This window comes from Vanessa cardui, chromosome 20 (assembly GCF_905220365.1).
Source record: "Vanessa cardui chromosome 20, ilVanCard2.1, whole genome shotgun sequence".
Lineage (NCBI taxonomy): Eukaryota > Metazoa > Arthropoda > Insecta > Lepidoptera > Nymphalidae > Vanessa > Vanessa cardui.
The window spans coordinates 2,301,274-2,323,353 of NC_061142.1; the positions used below are offsets into that span (position 1 = coordinate 2,301,274).

Sequence of the window (22,080 nt, forward strand, 5' to 3'; positions counted from 1 at the left end):
AGTGTAGAACAATCAATTATTTACAAATTTAAGTACGGAGAGAAGAGAATAGTTCTGAAATTGTGCATTATGCAATGTAGGCAATACTTAATACCATAAAAATAAAATAATACTAAAAAATATACCAATGAATCAATATAAAATGTGAAAAGAGCTGGTAAAGATTAGACAGCATTTGTTAAAGCCGTTCAGCGACGATTAGATATACTCATATTCAAGATAAGATAACATTTTTAATTACAAATACATTAGTGATGGTAAAAATGTTGTTTATTGTTGGTTAAATGTTATTTATAAAAAAAAAAACTAAAATTATGAGAAGGTTTTAAACGCATATTTAAATAACGTGGTGGAATCTAATTTAGAATTTTAACTTAAAAGGATGCAATGATTTATAACTATTTAAATCTTATAACCCATATTTATCTTGCAAAGATTAACTTGATATAAATATCAGGATATATTCAGATAAGATAAACTAATGATTAATTTAAAAATTGATAATTTTCATTGTTATAATAACAATCGTTTGATACAAATGAAAACGTTCCTTGAAAATCCTGTAAAATGGAACTAAAAATAATTGTTTTAACATTATTCATAATAGCTGCAAACGCTGAAAAGGTAAGCTACGAAGGATATAGCCTTTACAAAGTAACTCCTACGAGAGAAAATCATCTGATACTTTTGAAAGATGTGCAAAAGAAGGGAGTGGGTGAATTTTGGGAAGATCCGTTGTATTTGAATTACGAAATGAGAATTATGGTGGCGAAAGAAAATAAAGTTTTATTTAAATCGATGCTCGGAAAATCTGGTATGGTCATTGAAGAGACGATAAAAGATTTACAGAGGTATGTGTACATTTATTTAAACTTGTATTTTTTAATGACATCATGCTTAATCAAAAGAAACAAACATTACATATATATTTTACTAGTTGTCGTCCGTGGTTCCGTTCGAGTTTCTGGAGTTAGTCGTCAGCTGATATGCATTCAAAATTATCTCTTCAAATTCGTTTCAGTGATCAAACAGACAGACAGACGTACTTACATTCACCTATACAATGTTAGTATAGATAAATAGGCAAAGACGAAACAGTTCAGTGCCCTTTTCTCCTTTTAATCAAATTTCCATATTTTTTTATTAGATAGATATTTTTTTTATTACAAACAGATAATTGCTTTTAAACATGGAAAAAATATTCTTATTCGCACAACCTTTCATATTTCAGAGCGATCGACGATCAATTAAAGCCGGCACAGCGGAGTGCACAGGACAGTCATTTATTTCTTTCAATGAACTGGAACCAATATTACAGTCTTGAAGAAATTAATAATTGGCTCGATGAAGTGGAAAAAAACTATCCAACTATTGTCACATCGGTTACCATGGGCCAATCATTCGAAAATAGACAAATAAAGGGGATCATCATCAATTATAGACCAGGGAGAAATAATTTAATTGGCATGTTACAAGGAACACTTCATGCCAGAGAATGGATAACAACTGCGACTATAACTTGGATTATCAAAGAGTTTTTGACGAGCACTGATCGTGAAGTAAGAGCTCTGGCTGAGAATTTCCAATGGCATTTGTTCCCAGTGGTCAATCCTGACGGATATGTCTATACTTTTACAACGGTAATTATGATATAACTTCTTTTCGGGCATTTTGTGTCGAATAGATGGCATATATTTTAAGCCATCTCTATATTCATCTAGGTCTTTTATATTTTCTGAAATGATGATGACATAACCATATTAAATGCAAGATACGAATAAAGTGAGAACTTACCTACTACCTTAGAACGGAGATGGCCCAGTGGTTTGAACACGTGCATCTTAACCGATGATTTTGGTTTCAAACCCAGGCAAGCACCACTATATATACATACTATGTGCTTAATTTGTGTTTATAATTCATTTCGTGCTCGGCGGTGAAGAAAAACATCGTAAGTAAACCTGCATGTGTCTAATTTTGTTGAAATTCTGCCACATGTGCATTCCACCAACCCGCATTGGAACAGCGTGGTGGAATATTTTCCAAACCCTCCCTTTAATGGAAAAGGAGGCCTCATCCCAACAGTGGGAAATTTACAGGCTGCTACTTTACTACTTTTACTACTTACCTTCCGATGATACATTTGACAGTCTTCGTATATAAATTAAAAAAAAATATATTTTATTGTGTTTTGTCAATATATATGTGGTTGTATATTATGGTCATTTTGTGGTTTATGTTTATCACTTGACCGCGCACAGAATGACCATCCACTGATACATTTGCCAGTCTTCGTACGTAAATTACCATACCTAAATTGCCAAAAATATTTTTTTCTTTCATTTTGCCGACATGTATGCGGTGTGTATATTATGATCATATGTTATATGTTTATATCTTAGAACAGAATGTGGAGAAAGAACAGAAGCACACAAAGTTTCACTTCTTGCCTCGCCTCGGGTGTTTCGAACGATTTAAGTAATGGAGTCGATTTGAATAGAAATTTTGACTATGCTTGGATGAGTAAGTAGTTTTGATACTTATAATTTAAATTTTGGATAAAATTAATAACTAACCAGTTCCAGCTATGTATGGTTGCTATTTATTAATGAGGAATATAATATGATCTGCAAACAATTTGTAGCCTCAGCTAAGGAATTCTGTAATTTAATACCTAATTTGTGAGATTACCCTACAGATGTATGGAATTGTTCCATAACTGATGTAAAATTAGATTCCAATTATAATTAAGTTTAAAAATGTTAATTTCGATTACATTTAATCTATTTTTTAAGAAGATATCTTAAGTTATAGTTATAGAACTTTAAAGACTGTCATGTTTGTTTTAGCTTTGGGTACATCTGATAATCCATGTACCCAAGTATATGCCGGTCCCGCTGCGTTTTCTGAACCGGAAACGAGAGCTATATCGAATTATATCCTGGGTCTGAATAGGGAAGGGCGTTTCATCTACTTCATTGACTTCCATTCCTACACTCAGCTCATTTGTATATCCTACAGTGATGTCAATGGAACCGACGTTTTGTTGGCAGAAAATTATGCTGATATGGTTTGTTAATATAAATTTTAGTCCATTTTTAAAATCACCGAGCTGAACATAGTTATGAATTAATTATAGAAATTAAGTGATTTCATTTCGCTATCGAATATTTTTATGTTTCAATGAATGCCAGCTGTACGCATTCATAAAAAATATTATATTTGAAAATTGCCAAATTAAGTGCTTTTATTTAATTTTTTTAAAAACGTATTAATGTTATCGATTGAATAATGGAATAGTAAAATTAAAAACATTTATTTTCATAAGCATTTAACATTAAGAGCTTAACTGTATGAAAATAGTAACTGTATACATTTTGACCACGCGAAATGGGAGCAAGAATGAAGTAATGGGAAAAAAACGTAAACTAGTGTAATTTGTTTTTTTATTGTAGTATGAGATAGCTGCAAGAGGCGCCGCAAAAATTGAAAACAGTCATGCAACGAGGTATAGAGTTGGAGTAGCGGCTGATATTTTGTGTAAGTTTTTTTATTTCACATTATGACAATATACTCTCCTTGACAACTTTGATTTTATAACCCTTATACCTGTAGTCATCCTTCAAACCGTACAACAATATTAAGTATTACTCTTCAGCTGTGGGATATCTATCTAATAGAGAGCTGAGATGACCCATTGGTCCGATGGTTGCGGGTTCAAACGCAAGCAAGCACCACTATATATATGTATGTGCTTAATTTGTGTTTATAATAAATTCATCTCGTGCTCGGCGGTGAAGAAAAACATCGTGAGGAAACCTGCGTGTGTCTAATTTCATTGAAATTCTGCCACATGTGCATTCCACCAAACCGCATTGGAACAGCGTGGTGGAATATGTTCCAAACCCTCTCCTTAATGGAAGAGGAGGCCTTATCCCAGCAGTGGGAAATTTACAGGCTGATACTATTCGTGAAATATCTGATAAGTTGGTGCTACCTGCCCAGATCAGATTGCACAAAACCCTCTAGAAATATATAATATATCATGTGTTATATTTCGACCACAGGAATACATTGTTATTATTTTTTACGTTTAGTCTCCAAAGTATTGAATATCATCTAACCAAGTTCCAAGTATTAAATTGTTAATGATTATCATTAAATTAACCTCTTATTCCTGAATGTAATCTTTTAGTTGAAGTCGTTGAATCTTTCGATGTCACTCGAATGAAGATATAGTAAGATAAATTCTTTTCAGATCCCATGAGCGGCACTAGTTTTGACTGGGCGAAGTACGCCGCGAGAATACCTATATCTTATCTTATCGAACTGAGAGACTTAGGCCAGTATGGCTTCCTGTTACCTCCTGAACAGATTATACCAAACAGTGTTGAAATTATGGATGCATTGCTGGTAATGGACAAGACCGCTAGATATATGGGTTATTATTCGGGGTCACAGTCTATAATTTGTTCGTTCAGTATCATTTTAATTGGGGTCCTAGTAGCTTTAATTAATTAAGTGAATTCTACAGAACTTTTTTATATGTGTCTTTCATATCTATAGATAATATGAAAATTTACATTATTTAATAAATATTTTATTGTATGTTAAAATTTTTATTTTTTCTTTTGTACATTTATATATTATACATTATATACATAGTATCTACAAAGTAGACTATTACATTATGTTTTTACCGCATTAAAGTATTGAATTAAAATTGCATAATAAAATTCTGTAAGTTTCGATAGGGTAAAGTAATACTCAATATATTTTCCACGTTGGATAAAAGCCCAATCTTCTGTTAAGGAGCTTATTCTATCACGCTCGTCTACAGCGGCTTGGTTATACATGTATTAAAGAATATATTTTACCCCTTCCTTAACTCATAGGTTTTTCTTCTAGGATTAGAATAGGATGATTTATAAATGAAGATTAGTGAATTAAAATAATCAGGTAAGGTGAACATAAGAGGTTATAAGGTCGCGAATATCAGAAATTTAAATTATGAATTATAATTTTTGACTTATAAAAACTAATTATTTATGTGATAGTTGTATAATAAGATGTAAATTTCAAATTCCATTGTTTTAGTTGAATTGCTTGCTGTCAAAACTTTTCTATTGATCATGCTAGTACATTTCATTTTTTTTTATGGCTAGGTGGCAAACGAACAGGAGGCTCGCCTGATGGATAGTGACTACCACCGCCAATGGACATCTGCAACACCAGGGGGCTTTCAGGTGTGTTCCCGGCCTTTAAGAAAGGAGTACGCTCTTTTCTTGAAGGTTCCCATGTCGTATCAAACATTCCTCGTGAAAAATTCGGTACAAGATGCAGAGTGATCCAACATCTCTACGCAAAGCCAAAGGATCAAAGGAGGTTTTTTAGCGGTTAACGCGCAGAACAGAATTGAACCCGAGATCATCGGTTAAGATGCACGCGTTCTAAGCACTGGGCCATCTCAGCTCTTTGACTACTTTTTTATTTACTATTATATACTCCAACTCATAATTTACTATAGTTTAAGGTTATTTTATTCATCTCTCATCTTCTATAGAAATCAAATAAATAATAATCCTTCTAATTCATAATGTGGTTTTAAAATTACGTATTGAATTGTTTACGATAATATTGAAGATATATTAAATTGATAAAAGGTCTTAACTGTTAATAGGGTTTGTTATCACTTTAATTACGGAACGTTGACAAAATGTGATAAGTATGGATATCATTAAATTAGTTTAGTACAAATGAATAAAATATATCGTCAGTTAATATTGGCAATATGAAGTTTAAAAGTAAATTATTACTGGTTTTAATATTAGCTGTATATGTTAATGCAGAATATATCAGTTATAAGGATTACAAAGTATTCAATATAATTCCAAAAACAGAAGAAGATGTAGACATTATAAAAAGTATACATAAAGAAAACAAATACATCTTCTGGAGTGATAAGATCAAAGTTGATAGTGATGTGAAAATTATGGTGAAACCAGATGAAGCGAGTGATTTCAAGAACTACGCAGAGAGTATTGGTTTAAATGCAAAATTAGTTATACAAAATGTTCAAAGGTTAGTAAAACTAAATGTTTTTATTAATTTATTGAATTAAATACAACAACAACAACAACAGCCTATAAATTCCCACTGCTGGGATAAAGGCCTCCTCTCCCTTTGAGGAGAAAAGAGGAGAACAGAGGTTTGGAACATATTCCAGCACGCTGTTCCAATGCGGGTTGGTGGAATGCACATGTGGCAGAATTGCTACGAAATTAGACATATGCAGGTTTCCTCACGACGTTTTCCTTCACCACTGAGCACGAGACGAATTGTAAAGACAAATTAAGCTAATGAATTAGCGGTGCTTGCCTGGGTTTGAACCTGCAATCACCGGTAAAATGCACACTTTCTAACCACTGGGCCATCTCGACTCACAACATCTTAACAATAACTACGGTTTGTAAATTTCCCACTGCTGGGCTAAGGCCTCCTCTTCCTTGGAGGAGAAGGTTTTGGAAAATATTCAATTAACATTAAACAATGATTATTTCAGTTTTATAGATGCTCAGCTAAAAAGACCATTAGTACGGAATTCGCAACAATACAATTGGGATTACTACCAAACCTTAGAGGAAATTTACGATTGGATGGACGAAATCGCTGAAGAACATCCTGATGTTGTTACCATAATAGATCTAGGAAGAAGCGTGGAAGGAAGAGTGATTAAGGGTGTAAAAATTGATTATAAGAAAAAAGAAAAGCCAGTTATAGGTTTCTACGAAGGAGGTTTGCATGCTAGAGAGTGGATATCTCCCGCAACGCTAACTTGGCTTATCAACGAATTCTTGAACAGCAATGACAGAAAAGTGAGAGAGCTAGCTGAGAATGTTGTTTGGCATATCGTTCCTGTGACCAATCCTGATGGATATAAATACAGTTTTACTGATGTAAGTTTTTTTATAGTGGTAAGTTGAAATACAGGTTATATAAATTATAATGATGATACTGTTTGTAGAATCGGATGTGGAGGAAGAACCGGAATACCGCAAACTTCACGTCCTGTGCCCAATGGAATCTTGATGACGATATGAGCAATGGGGTCGATTTGAACAGAAATTTTGGTTATCTTTGGATGAGTATGTTTTTTATCTAATGTTATAAATGTGAAAGTAACACTGTCTGTCTGTCTGTCAGTCTTTATGTACCAAACCGATGAACCGATTTTGATTTTTGATCTGTTGTGAAGCAAACCTAAACTCCAAGGAAGAATATAGACTACCGCGTAGCCGCGGGTAACAAATAGTTCACTATAAAATGTAAAATTGTAATAAATTAATTTGTCCGTAATATACAATCTTTGGCACACAATTTAGTAGACTATATTCTAAGCACGCGTTTACTTATAATTTCAATAATTGTTCCGTGAATAAAATTTTTGTTTTTCATATCAATTTCACAACCAAAAACTGGCAGTAACTAGTATCAGCTTAATAAATTATGTTTACAAGTTTTATATTCGTACGGATGATAATATTTTTATCAAGAACACAATTTATATGCCCTAAATATGATAATTTCATAATTTTATTATCTGTGTGATTATTTTGACATTCTGCATAGGTGCTATCATATACTATATACCTAGTAGTATGAAAGTTACGTATATGTTTGTATGTATATATGCCAATAAAGAAAATACTATGTAACCTGATCACAAATATTTTCTGACATATTCACATGCAATTATACGAATCTTGTATTTAATATTTATTTAAATATTTCTCTTTTCATTTACAAAAAAACGACACGTTCTTTATAGTACCGATTTATTTTAAATATAAACACCTCCTATATATCTTTAATTGATTAATATTACATACCTTTTAGCTACTGGAGCATCCCAGAACCCATGTGCTCAAACTTTCGCTGGACCAGTTGCTTTTTCTGAACCAGAATCTATAGCTATTGCTAATTACATCCTGGGCTTGCAACGGGAAGGCAACCTGGTCTATTATATTGGATTCCACTCCTATTCCCACATGATCTTAATTCCGTATAGCCATGTTAAAGGAGCTGATGTCTTGGAAGCTGACAACTATGGTGATTTGGTAAAATTATTTTGATATTTCTACTAATCAATAAGCGAAACGTCTTTATTGTTATTATTGCTAAGATTAAAAAAAATAATCAATTACAATAGGTGAATATCATTTTGATAAAATTATTTTGTCAAAAACTGAAAAAAATGAAATTCTTTGGAGGAGTCTTTTATCCTGAGATGGTGGTCCACAGATTAAAATGATTAAATTTTACTAAATTTGTTGGTTGCAATTATTTTTAATGGAATAAACGAAGCTATTATTAACGCTGATTAAGAAGCTATATTATTGTAATATTATTTTAAGGATCGGGACTGTTAAAATAATTTCATACAATTACAAGGATAACACAATAAAGCATACATGTACGTACCATTGAGTAAAATTCATTTCATTTGTTCTTTTTTTAGTTTGAAATAGCGGTTAAAGGCGCAGAGAAACTAAAAGAAAGATACAATACAACATACAGCGTTGGTACATCCGCGGACATATTATGTAAGTTAACCAATGTTGAAGATAGGAATTCCAAATCTGATTTGTTGTTGTAGAACTGTGACTGCCACACTGGTAATATGAGAGCTTACTCGGGCTCAAAATTTCTTTAGACGTCACTTTTACAAATTTAGAAAATTTGGAAAATAACAATACTAAACTAGAGTTCAAAAAATTGATGTCCAAATGCTTGGCCCTTGGAGTAGTGGCGCAAAAAGCTTCATCAAAAGTATAACACCTCGCCTCATTGCCTCCACTGGTGACAGGAAAGCTGGTTCGTTCTTTGCCCAGAGGATCGGAATTGCGATTCAACGGGGAAATCCTGCTAGCATTCCTGCCACCATTCCATGCAATCAATATTTATTCAGTAACTAGTTTTAGTTCATATTTGTATATATTTAAGCATTTTATTGATTCTTATGTTAATAAAAACTTTGGTTTTCATTTGTTTTTAGATGAAGTTACTGGTTCCGGTTTTGATTGGGTCAAAGGAGCTGCTAGAGTGCCTTTAGTATTTCTCTTTGAACTACGTGATTTAGGAGAATATGGTTTTCTTTTGCCACCAGAACAAATTATTCCAAATAATAAAGAAGTAATGGATGCGTTGGTTGAGATGGACAAAGTGGCGAGACAAATAGGGTATTATTAGAGGAACAGTTATATTCTAGGAACGAATATATGTTCGTCTAGAATATAACTGTTCCAAAATAGTATAAGTCAATAAAGTTTATACTTTATTGACTTATACTATAATATATATAAGTCAATAAAGTAAAATATGTATAAGTCAATAAAGTTTATACTTTATTGACTTATGTTGTTTTGTTTCCACATAAAATTTGTAAAATTGTAAATAAAATTAATTGTTTCAAAATTCTTTTTATTTTCACTACCTATATGCCAATATTATGTCGAAATATTGTGTAAAGCTTTTGATTATTTTAAATGATTTCAAAATAAAAAATCTTATAATGTAATGATCATAATGATAATGAAATAATTGTTAATACATTAAAAAAAAATTACAGTAAATTCAAAATATAAATACATTGATAAATAAAATTTTAACAAAAAGAAAAACCGACTTCAAACAAAACACTATTTTAAAACAAATGAATATGCACGAAAAAGTAATAAAAATAATTGCGTATTCAACATATTTTTTAGAGTCTTCCTAAGTTAAATGAAATGAAAAATATTAGACTACCTAAAAGTCGATTAACGATTATATCATGTAGTTATAGTTATTGGTATATTTGGAGCCGGTGTCAGCCACGGTGCCCTTGCCCCAACAATCAAAAGAAAGAAGCGATACGAGCCCCTTGATTGATCCAGTATATTATTGTGTAAAAGGTAATTTGTAAAAAACATATTTGTCAAAGTATTCTCGTATTGTTTTTTGATAGATATACTGTAGGGTTTTATTGGCTGACACCGACTCCAAATATAACAATAATTATAACTACATGATATAATCGTTAATCGACTTTTAAGTAGTCTAATATTTTTCATTTCATTTAACTTAGGAAGACTCTAAAAAATATGTTGAATACGCAATTATTTTTATTACTTTTTCGTGCATATTCATTTGTTTTAAAATAGTGTTTTGTTTGAAGTCGGTTTTTCTTTTTGTTAAAATTTTATTTATTTTTTGATTTTAAGTGAAGCTGATGTTGACTAACTATTTTTTTTTAATATGGATAGATTAAACGTTCCGTTTATATGAGTCAGAAACTACTTCGAGGACAATTTCAAAGGAAACTTGCGAATAAAGCAAAAATAGACTTTCGAAAATGCGGATTTAATACGTCGCGCGGCGTAAACTACAAGGATCCCTCGAAAGAGCTGTAATCGAACTCAGCAAAAAAAACTTTTGAAAAAGACCAACTATATTTCGTACATCATATGACATCACATCACATACACAAAATTTGATTAAAGATAGTAAGAAATTCTGCCCCATATCGCACCCTAACTGCGAGCCGTATAGGAGTTCCATCACTACATAGTATAAAACAAAGTCGCTTTCTCTGTCCCTATATCTTTAAATCTACGCAACGGATTTTGATGCGGTTTTTTTTAAAAGATAGTGTGATTCAAGGGGAAGGTTTGTGTATATAAAACATGATCAATATAGTAAAGAAACACTGATAATTTTAGAAGTTTGCGATGTGATGTCGTATATAAAACAATTCAGTAGTATATTTAGTATCAGTATTGCACCCGTGCGAAGCCGGGGTGCGTAGCTAGTTGATTATAATATTCGACTATGATAATTACATAAACATAACCACATTACGGAAGGTGACTCAAATATCCAAATAACCTATAAATAAAAGATTCGACCGAGTATCGCTAACGTGCTCCTCAGAATTGTTCCGTTCCCTTCCGTTCCGTTACTTTGTCATGGATCCTGTGCTCAGAACCTTACCAAACTTTCACCAAATTACCCTTGAAGTATATATTTTATAATAAAAAAAGAATTATCAAAATTAGTTAACGTGATTTTCAGTTATTCACCTATTTGTCGCGCATATACATAATGCAAATTTAAGACTTATGTCGTTTTCACATGGATACCATCATCGGAAAAAAAAATAAAAAAAATGGGACCCCACGGGAAGCACTACCTTTCAAACAAAAAAAAAATTATCAAAATCGGTCCACCCAGTGAAAAGTTATGAGGTAACAAACATAAAAAAAAAAAAAAAAAAAAAAAAAAAAAAAATACAGACGAATTGATAACCTCCTCCTTTTGGAAGTCGGTTGAAAATAACGAATGTTTCAATTTCTCGAGGTTTTGCTTTACTGTCTTGTAGTAAATTTAATAATGCAGTAGATAAGTCATACATAACTACTAACAGATTCGTTTGTGACGCTAATTTAACAGCAGACTGTATCAACTCAAATATGCGTTGATAACAGTTAATTCTAAAATATATTTCAGGAAAGCGTGAAGCTAGCTAATGACCGTCTTAAAATATAAAAATAAACAAAAATAAAATTTCTTACCACTTCTTTCTTTCTTTATATTATTTTTGACGAAGGTAAAACAAAAACTAAATGTATAAAAATATATGGATTTCTTAGTATATATACAGATACTGTACTACAGATCTATCGTCTACAAAATATGCTAAAAAATGTTCTTCTATAATACATTATAATCAATGACAATATTTAACTACAATCAATAGATACTTAGTTTTATCAAAAAAATTTAAACGTTTTTATTGTACTATTTAGATAAATCGGTAATCTCTCCATTTAGTAACTCTTCGACGAAATACAACATTTATCAATAGATCTTTTCATTTCATGATTAGGTTTAAATGGACACATAAGTTTTTTGAGTTAAAATTTCGTTTAAATTCAAAAGATCAAAATGAAAATTTTGTATTTAGAATTAGTGATATTTGCCGTATTAATAGTTGCAGTCAGTGGAGCTTATAAAAGTTATGAGAACTATAAAGTATACAAAATCGTACCGACAACGGATGAACAAGTGCAAATTTTGAACGATCTGGGAAAAGAAGAGTACGATTTATGGACTGATGTTATTGTTGTTAACAAAGATGTTAGGATAATGGTACCACCTAATAAAGACAATCAATTTGTTAAATATATCAAAAGTGTTGGAATGGATCCTGTTGTAAAAATATCTAATGTGCAAGAGTAAGTGACTTTAATAATAGTAAAATTTCTATTTAGTAATCTTAAGGGAAATTAAAGTACTATAAAATAAACAAAATTAAAATGTAAATGTGCAAGAGTAAGTGATTTCAATAATAGTAAAATTAGTATGTAGCAATATTAACGAAATGAAAATTCAATAAAATTTCCAAAATTGAGATATGGTATTTTAAATACTTATAGTTACTTTTTTATAACTTACTGGGATCGAGTATTTGCATTAATGACTTTATGTTTTACGAACAATCAAATTTATCAGAAATCTAATAAAATGGACGGTAGCTGTAATATTTTCCTGAATCACTACTAATTGTACTTCCTCGTATTCGTTTCTCCGAAATAATTATGCTATAAGTAATTGTTACCCCGAATTCTAATCGGTCAATATATCCGGTCTAACTCCTATTCCGCGAAGATATTCCGAAAGACTTCTAAAGATATTTCGAATAGACGCATTTCAGATAAAATTTTGGAAAAAAATTTGGAACTATTCTCTCTTTAAATGCTTTATACGTAATAAGTCCTTTCTCTGTTTTTATTTTTTTTATTTAAATTTATATTTAATTTTGTTATGTAATATATTTGTTGGGTAATTGAGATTTACTTACTGGACCCGATTTTCTTCAATATGTAGTTAGATTAGTTGGTGTATTTGGCACCTTACTGACTTTCTAAGAAAGTAAATACTTTTTTTCCTAGATTGATACACGCTCAAATGAAATCTGCCAAGACAGATCGAAGCAGCAGCCTTGGTTCTTTTAATTGGAATGAATATCACGATTTACAAAGAATCCACGCATGGCTTGACGAATTACAAACAATGTATCCAGATAATGTTAAGACAGTAACAATTGGGAGATCTAATGAAGGCCGTGAAATTAAAGGCGTGATTATTGACCTTAAGCCTGGTGACAGGGGAAATAATCCTTTAACAGGAATGATTGAAGGTGGCATTCACTCCAGGGAATGGATTTCCCCAGCAACTGTCACATGGATTATAAAAGAATTTCTAACCAGTAATGATCCTGACACCAGATTTATGGCGGAAACTTTTGTATGGCATATATTCCCTGTCGTTAATCCTGACGGCTACGTGTATACTTTTTTAAATGTAAGGTTGTTTTTATTATAAATAAATAATACTACCTGTATTGGAACAGTTTGAAACGCTAAGCTTCTTTCGGTCCCTAAAATGAGGAGGACAAATAACAGTGGACCATTTTGCTGACTTATTATAAGCAGAAATAATCTACATGTTTATTAAATACATCGATAATTTTCAGGACCGTATGTGGAGAAAGAATCGTAATCTTAATTATAGCACTAATTGTCCCGGAAATAACGATCTAAGTAATGGTATAGATCTTAACAGAAATTTCGACTATTTGTGGATGAGTAAGTTTTCAATTTCAATAATAAAGTATTATATATCAATTTTTCTACAAAAAAAAAAACCTCACAATCGTATCACAAAGATCATTAAATATTAAGCATCGTAATAATTTACTATATAATTTATTACTCTGTAAAGAATAATATCGTGACTTACATATGTATATCTAAATAACTCTCTACGTAAACTACAAACGTATGTATTTTTATTTCAATCTATACATATAATAAAATTGGAGTGTCTGTTTGTAATATTAAAATAGCCCTTTTTTACTCAATGTATATATACATATATATGTACACGGTATATATACCAAAATAAAATTTTTTACAATTGTCTATCGGTCTATCTGTTTGTTTGTTCCGGCTAATCTCTGAAACGGCTGGGCCGATTTTGTCAGGACTTTCACTGGCAGATACTGACATAATAAGAAGTAACTTAGGCTACAATTTTTTTTTTTGTTAATTTGAAACGCATATAAGGTAGCGAGCACAGCTAGTATTAACTAAAACAAAAGCGAAAACTTAATTAATTTCTAGTAACTTGGTTTAATTTGAATCATTTTCTACAGCTGTTGGTGCTTCTTCTGACCCATGCACGCAAACCTACGCTGGTCCATCTCCCGCATCTGAGCCTGAAACCCAGGCCATATCGAACTACTTGTTAAGCTTGAAGAGAACCGGAAACGTTTTATACTATTTCGCTTTTCACTCATACTCTCAGATGACTCTTATACCATTTAGCCACTTGTCTGGCATGGATGTTCTTCAAGTCTCCAATTATGCGGATTTGGTAAGATTTTAATATAAATGTATACATTTCTAAACTATTTAACAAACACTTTTAACACTTTTGAAGGACTAGCTGCCACGATATCGGAACCCACTTTGTAATGAAAATCAAAAACTTGAATACAACCTCTAACCTAAAACTTTGTCTTATTGACGTGTAAAAAAGTAGCGTACCTGCGTCCTTGAGGCACTTGATTTGCACTTAATTTCATCAAAACAATGCATGAACATACAGATAAAATTAGTATAGGTGTTTTGAACAGAGTTTGATGATGAGGACACATTATATTAGAATACTGAAATGTACTCTCAATGTACCTACATAAAAAGTCATCGTTTCGGTATTATTTTTTTTATGTTATAGGTTGGCGGACAAGCATATGGGTCACCTGATGGAAAGTGGTCACCATCACCCATAGACAATGACGCAGTAAGAAATATTAACTATTCATTACATCGTCAATGTCTCACCAACCTTGGGAACTAAGATGATACGTCCCTTGTGCCTGTAGTTACACTGGCTTACTCATCCTTCAAACCGGAACACAACAATACTGCGTACTCTTGTTTGGCTGTAGAATACCTGATGAGTGGGTGGTACCTACCCAGGCGGGCTTGCACAAAGCCAAAAGTATATTTAAAACAAACATTGAAATAATAATAATAATGTATACGTATAGGTTATCTATTCACGTGCTTAGATAAGTTCAATTATTTGATAATTACTAAATAAAACAGTACACAATCAAATGTATTGTCGATAACAAATTCCTTTACAATGATATACATCGATGTATCTAAAATATTTGTGGCAATATGAGATAAAACACTCGACATGTGCAACAGTTCATTGAAGGAACATCTTTACGAACATTTTTTGACGACCTCCGTGGTCGAGTAGTGTGCACCGGATTCCATGGGTACGCCACTCTGAGACCCCGGGTCCGATTCCCAGTCGAGTCGATGTAGAAAAATTTCATTAGTTTTTCTACGTTGCCTTGGATCGGAGTGTTTGTGGTACCGTCGTTACTTCCGATTTTCCATAACACAAGTGCTCTAGCTACTTACTTTGGAATCAGAGTTATGTATGTGATGTTTTCCAATATTTATATTTATTTATTCATTTTTTTTTAGATATCTTAGATAGAGATATTAATATATTTTTTAAGTCAATTATTGTTGCTACATTTATCATGAACAGTCAAAGTTATTACTTTGACTGTTCTTAACCTATAACATAATCAGAGTAATTAACTTGTGAATCAGCTGATTTGTCATAGTTGTGTTGATTCATTTTACTATTACTCATAACTCAATCACAAATAATGACTCAATAATAATACTTTTATTTTCTTGATATTAACTTGTTGATGAGTTTCGTAACATTCACGTAGCACTCTGTATCAAAAAGATTATTAGCACAAGTATGAACGAAATAGAATGATTAATAGTAATAATTATTGTATAATATATGATTACACGAACACAGGCATCTTAACCGATCATTTCGGGTTCAACCCCAGGCAAGCACCATTATATTCCTGTGCTTAATTTGTATTTATAATTCATCTCATGCTCGGCGGTGAAGGAAAACATCGCGAGGAAACCTGCATGTGTTAATTTCATTGAAATTCTGCCAAATGATGAGCCCAGCAGTGGGAAATTTACAGGCTGTTACTTTACTTTTTACTTTATATGAAGAATATTAAAACAATTTAATTTCCAAGTACAAATAAAACAGATGATCATAACGTTAATAACACTTTGAACAATGATCCAACGATTTTAAAAAAAATCTTTAAAACAAGCTAACTTTGTTGAAACAAAATAATTAAAAATATATAAAAACCACTCACTTTGATTCGAAGCTTAAAGGGAAATACTTGCAAAGGATATCAAAGTAACCGCGAACATAACTGTTGAGATTTATCGTTTAGATAATCACGATTCTTTTAAAGTCGGCCTTATTTACCACCAGTTCAGGGGAAATTAAATATTAGACAACATCACATACATCACTCTGATCCCAATGTAAGTAGCTAAAGCACTTGTGTTTTGGAACATCAGAAGTAACGACGGCACCACAAACACCTAGACCCAAGACAACATAGAAAACTAATGAACTTTTTTACACCACCATTTTCTACATACCCATGATCGGTGTACTCGAGTCATATACTTGACCAAGGAGGTTATCAATTGACTTGAAACGACCAATATTTTTTTCCCTGTTAACAGTATGAGATAGCGATTCGTGGAGCGGAGAAACTGACTCAGACACATGGGACTAACTACCAAGTTGGAACTTCAGCTGATATTTTATGTGAGCCATTTTGATACTTAATCGACACTATATTTAATTAATAGATAAGTTCACACATTTTGAAGGTAAACATGTAAAAATTAATTAGTTTACAATTTATTATGAATTTGGCGGTGAAGGAAAATATAATGAGGAAGCATAAATTTTTCCATCAATCCTTACTGCAGCGTGGTGGAATGGCCTACAAACTTTCTGCTCAATATTGGATCATACATTTGTTCACAAATGAGACATTTATTACAAAAAATAACAATTTAACTAAAACTTTCTTTCAAACGCGGCCTCGCACATGGGTTTGGAGTCGTGGTATTAGATGTTCAGTAGGTTAGGCGTTTTAGCGTGGTTAAGTAACAAAAAATTATGATTGACTACTTGGTTTAGTACTTTGTGCAAGCCTGTTTGGGTAGGTGTAATCCACTCATTATATTTTCTACTGCGTACAGCAACACTTTGTATTGTTGTACTCCGGTTTGAAAGCTCAGTCAGCTAAGGTAACTACTACAAGCACAAGAGACGTAACATCTCAGTTAACGGTACATTGGTTATGTAAAAATTGTTAAAAATATTATGGGAAGTAATGACCACTTATATAGACATTAGAAGATCCATTTGCAAAACCAATGCAATGAACAAAACCAATCATTCAAACTTCAACATAAGATTAGTAGTCTATAAACATTATAAAATTGGAGTGTAAGTTTGTAATAATAAAATAAGCGTTTTTACTTAATGCATGTGTATGTTTACACGGTAGACATATCTAAATAACACTTTTTACAATTTTTGTCTATTTACCTATTTGTTCCGGCTTATCTCTGGAATGGGTTAACCGATTTTGACGAGAATTTCACTGACTGATGTAATAAGGAGAAACTTACTACTAGCTACTTTTAATTTAGAATTATACACAAAAATTCAATTCAAATGCGCTCTTAGTCGCGGGCACAGCTAGTATAATATATAATCCTCCTTAAAATGATTTTCATATTTTTCAGATTCTGTATCAGGGTCCAGCTTTGACTGGGTGAAGGGAGTTGGGGACATTCCAATTGTATATCTATTTGAACTTCGTGATGTTGGCGAGTACGGTTTCTTATTACCGCCAGAACAGATCATACCAAACAATGAGGAGATCATGGCGTGCCTTGTCGAGATGGACAGAACTACTAGAGAACTGAGATACTATTCTGGCGGTGCTACAATCTACGCTTCTCTGATTTCAATAATGATAAGTGCGGCATTTGTAATCATTGTTAAATGATTTGTTGTCTTAACTGATTTTCCTATTAATCTATATTTCAATTCACTTATGCCATCGACGATTCTTTGTGTTCTGACAGTTACCTATTATATATCTTAATATAGAAAATATTTTGATTTAAATGCTTATTTTATTTTTAATTATTGCACTATACTTATTAAGTGGTCTGTGAATGTTGACAGAAATAAATATGCATTCTCATTGCCAATTGCCCTTTGTATGGATAGCTTATTACTACTTAAGCTAACTCTGGGTTGCTTTTGATCATTGTCTTTTTTATGATACAAGTTGGTGGTCGGATAAAAGGATCATCTGATGGTAATCGGTTCTGACTGTCGATAGATATTATTACACATATTTACCATTGTTTAAATTCCCCATGCACCAACCATGGAAACTTATCTTTCACCCTTCAAACCGAACAACACAACCATACTACGTCGTGCTATTTGGCCGAATATTTGATGATTGGTTATCTAAGCAGAAGGATACACAGTCCTACCACCAAGTACTTGACTCAGTCTAACTCTTACTGCATCTACCCAGGATTCGATGCGAGAACCTCAGCATCAATATCTTAATAAGCAAGCCACTACACCAAATATACTATAGTTTAGCATTTAAAAGAACAATAGTACAAGACAATATCAATCTACGTCAACAATAAATAATTATAGAAGATCTTAAATAACCCTGATGTACTGATACGAAATTTCCTATTTCAACTCTTAATGTAAGTTATTTTAATAACCATTTTCGTTTACTTACATTTAAATACATCGCCGAACCTAAAAATAATAAATCAGGAGACGACAGCAAGTATTTCCGAGAAAAGGATGTTTTCGTAATTAACTAAAGTGATTTAGAACTAAAAATCGTCTAACAGCCCTCACGGGAATTCGAAATTTGTTGGAGAATACCGAAATCGAGTATTTTTAGCAACTATTTTGTTTTGATCGTTAATAATGTTGAAGATAAACGTATGACTATTAAATTACAATGCAATTTGATTATCAAATACTCTATAGATATAAAATACTAGCCACCCGTCCCGGCTACACACGATTGCAATGCTGATACTAAATATACTACAGAAATTGTTTATTTACGACATTAAGTTAGAAGATTTCCCTACTATATTGTGCATGTTCCTTTTGAATCGCTCTATTGATTAAAAAAACCGCATCAAAATCCGCTGTGTAATTTTAAAGATCTATGCATAGGGACAGACAGCGGTAGGCAAGCTTTGTTTTATACTATGCAATGATGATAATGATAAGGACTACCATTCGTATCTGTCTAGATGTAATTCTGATTTAGATATCAGTTACGAATAAACTGTTAAGCTTAATGATTAGACATGATTAGACAAGCACGAGGTGAATTATAAAATTTTAACAAAAAGAAAAACCGACTTCAAACAAAACACTATTTTAAAACAAATGAATATGCACGAAAAAGTAATAAAAATAATTGCGTATTCAACATATTTTTAGAGTCTTCCTAAGTTAAATGAAATGAAAAATATTAGACTACTTAAAAGTCGATTAACGATTATATCATGTAGTTATAGTTATTGGTATATTTGAAGCCGGTGTCAGCCACGGTGCCCTTGCCCCAACAATCAAAAGAAAGAAGCGATACGAGCCCCTTGATTGATTCAGTATATTATTGAGTAAAAGGTAATTTGTAAAAAACATATTTGTTAAAGTATTCTCGTATTGTTTTTTGATAGATATACTGTAGGGTTTTATTGGCTGACACCGACTCCAAATATAACAATAATTATAACTACATGATATAATCGTTAATCGACTTTTAAGTAGTCTAATATTTTTCATTTCATTTAACTTAGGAAGACTTTAAAAAATATGTTGAATACGCAATTATTTTTATTACTTTTTCGTGCATATTCATTTGTTTTAAAATAGTGTTTTGTTTGAAGTCGGTTTTTCTTTTTGTTAAAATTTTATTTATTTTTTGATTTTAAGTGAAGCTGATGTTGACTAACTAATTTTTTTTTATATGGATAGATTAAGCGTTCCGTTTATATGAGTCAGAAACTACTTCGAGGACAATTTCAAAGGAAACTTGCGAATAAAGCAAAAATAGACTTTCGAAAATGCGGATTTAATACGTCACGCGGCGTAAACTACAAGGATCCCGCGAAAGAGCTGTAATCGAACTCAGCAAAAAATCTTTGAAAAAGACCAACTATATTTCGTACATCATATGACATCACATCACATACACAAAATTTGATTAAAGATAGTAAGAAATTCTGCCCCATATCGCACCCTAACTGCGAGCCGTATAGGAGTTCCATCACTACATAGTATAAAACAAAGTCGCTTTCTCTGTCCCTATATCTTTAAATCTACGCAACGGATTTTGATGCGGTTTTTTTAAAAGATAGTGTGATTCAAGGGGAATGTTTGTGTATATAATACATGAACAATATAGTAAAGAAACACTGATAATTTTAGAAGTTTGCGATGTGATGTCGTATATAAACAAATTCTGTAGTATATTTAGTATCAGTATTGCACCCGTGCGAAGCCGGGGTGGGTAGCTAGTTGATTATAATATTCGACTATGATAATTACATTAACATAACCACATTACGGAAGGTGACTCAAATATCCAAATAACCTATAGATAAAAGATTCGACCGAGTATCGCTAACGTGCTCCTCAGAATTGTTCCGTTCCCTTCCGTTCCGTTACTTTGTCATGGATCCTGTGCTCAGAACCTTACCATACTTTCACCAAATTACCCTTGAAGTATATATTTTATAATAAAAAAAGAATTATCAAAATTGGTTAACGTGATTTTCAGTTATTCACCAATTTGTCGCGCATATACATAATGCAAATTTAAGACTTATGTCGTTTTCACATGGATACCATCATCGGAAAAAAGTAAAAAAAAAATGGGACCCCACGGGAAGCACTACCTTTCAAACAAAAAAAAATTATCAAAATCGGTCCACCCAGTGAAAAGTTATGAGGTAACAAACATAAAAAAAAAAAAAAAAAAAAAATACAGACGAATTGATAACCTCCTCCTTTTGGAAGTCGGTTGATAAATACTGAAGCACATAAAACCAAGTGGAAACCAGTACGCCATAGTAACCCAATAAGGAGTACGTATTTTATAGCTCTGTGCAAGCTCGTCTGGGTACCACCCACTCATCAGACATTTTACCACCAAACAGTAGTACTCAACATTGTTGTATTCCAGTGGGAAGGATAATCTATTTATATCTTTTTATAATTACATCGAATTGTATATAATCTTCAATTTAAAGAAAAAAAAACAAATGCCGTCTGGGTAGGTACTACCCAGTCATCTGATAATTGTCCGCTAAGCAGCAATACTAGGTATTGTTGTATTGTGATTTGAAGAGTGAGTGAGCCAGTGTAACTACAGGAATAAGAGATATAACATCTTAGTTCCCAAGGCTTGTGGTGCATTGGTGATGTCAGGAATTGTTAATACATCTTACATCGCCTTGTCTATAGGCGAAACAGGTGGATTATTGGTTTTCAGAAAGCCTATATCATAATATAAATATAAAATAAAGAGTGTCATTAGAGTCTACAAACATTAACCTATTATAATATTATAAAATCTTATTTCACCCGAGGTGTCTAAGCATCTCTAGCGTGAAAACAAGTAAGTCGACTTATGACACATTTAATTTCATCTCGCGATGTTTGTACAAAAATAACAGCCCCATAACGTCCCGGATGATATGAGTGTAATAAATAACGGTACCCCTGACAAGGTGACGCGTGACTGAAATCAGACGTCAGAGAGCGGTCACAAATCATAGTGCACACCTATTTGGTTTCGTCAGAACAGGGATTGGATGGGAGTCGCAGTCGCGTTATTCTTGTTTATTGTGTCTTTTTTTTAATCATTTTATATAATCTTTCAATTATATTATTTAAATGTTTGGTTTTAATTGCTCTTTTTAATTTATATTTTACTTTTTGAGCTTACATTTCAATCAC

At 32.2% G+C, this 22,080-nt stretch overlaps 3 protein-coding genes across 3 annotated transcripts; all 3 read left to right on the forward strand.

Annotated features, from left to right (window-relative positions):
• Positions 1-502: 502 nt before the first annotated feature.
• Positions 503-4,608, forward strand: LOC124538377 (zinc carboxypeptidase-like). Its single transcript, XM_047115422.1, has 6 exons — positions 503-851; positions 1,232-1,640; positions 2,403-2,523; positions 2,850-3,070; positions 3,456-3,540; positions 4,259-4,608. The coding sequence occupies exons 1-6, from the start codon at positions 568-570 to the stop codon at positions 4,519-4,521; spliced, it is 1,383 nt and encodes a 460-aa protein (XP_046971378.1). The 5' UTR covers positions 503-567; the 3' UTR covers positions 4,522-4,608.
• A 1,099-nt stretch (positions 4,609-5,707) lies between these two features.
• LOC124538387 (zinc carboxypeptidase-like) lies at positions 5,708-9,316 on the forward strand. The gene is made up of 6 exons (XM_047115432.1): positions 5,708-6,081; positions 6,563-6,956; positions 7,025-7,145; positions 7,897-8,117; positions 8,519-8,603; positions 9,056-9,316. Exons 1-6 carry the CDS (start codon positions 5,792-5,794, stop codon positions 9,247-9,249), a joined length of 1,305 nt encoding a protein of 434 aa, XP_046971388.1. The 5' UTR covers positions 5,708-5,791; the 3' UTR covers positions 9,250-9,316.
• A 2,580-nt stretch (positions 9,317-11,896) lies between these two features.
• On the forward strand, positions 11,897-18,183 carry LOC124538372 (zinc carboxypeptidase-like). Its single transcript, XM_047115417.1, has 6 exons — positions 11,897-12,275; positions 12,993-13,404; positions 13,577-13,688; positions 14,258-14,478; positions 16,716-16,800; positions 17,796-18,183. The coding sequence occupies exons 1-6, from the start codon at positions 11,986-11,988 to the stop codon at positions 18,059-18,061; spliced, it is 1,386 nt and encodes a 461-aa protein (XP_046971373.1). The 5' UTR covers positions 11,897-11,985; the 3' UTR covers positions 18,062-18,183.
• Positions 18,184-22,080: the final 3,897 nt, after the last annotated feature.

Coding starts and splice junctions, on each gene's coding strand:
- LOC124538387 (XM_047115432.1), top strand. CDS start 5,792: ATGAAGTTTAAAAGTAAATTATTACTGGTTTTAATATTAGCTGTATAT. Junction 6,957..7,024: donor ATAAATACAGTTTTACTGAT/GTAAGTTTTTTT, acceptor TACTGTTTGTAG/AATCGGATGTGGAGGAAGAA. Junction 8,118..8,518: donor CTGACAACTATGGTGATTTG/GTAAAATTATTT, acceptor TTCTTTTTTTAG/TTTGAAATAGCGGTTAAAGG.
- LOC124538377 (XM_047115422.1), top strand. CDS start 568: ATGGAACTAAAAATAATTGTTTTAACATTATTCATAATAGCTGCAAAC. Junction 1,641..2,402: donor ATGTCTATACTTTTACAACG/GTAATTATGATA, acceptor TTTATATCTTAG/AACAGAATGTGGAGAAAGAA. Junction 3,541..4,258: donor AGTAGCGGCTGATATTTTGT/GTAAGTTTTTTT, acceptor AATTCTTTTCAG/ATCCCATGAGCGGCACTAGT.
- LOC124538372 (XM_047115417.1), top strand. CDS start 11,986: ATGAAAATTTTGTATTTAGAATTAGTGATATTTGCCGTATTAATAGTT. Junction 12,276..12,992: donor AAAATATCTAATGTGCAAGA/GTAAGTGACTTT, acceptor TTTTTTTCCTAG/ATTGATACACGCTCAAATGA. Junction 13,689..14,257: donor TTTCGACTATTTGTGGATGA/GTAAGTTTTCAA, acceptor CATTTTCTACAG/CTGTTGGTGCTTCTTCTGAC.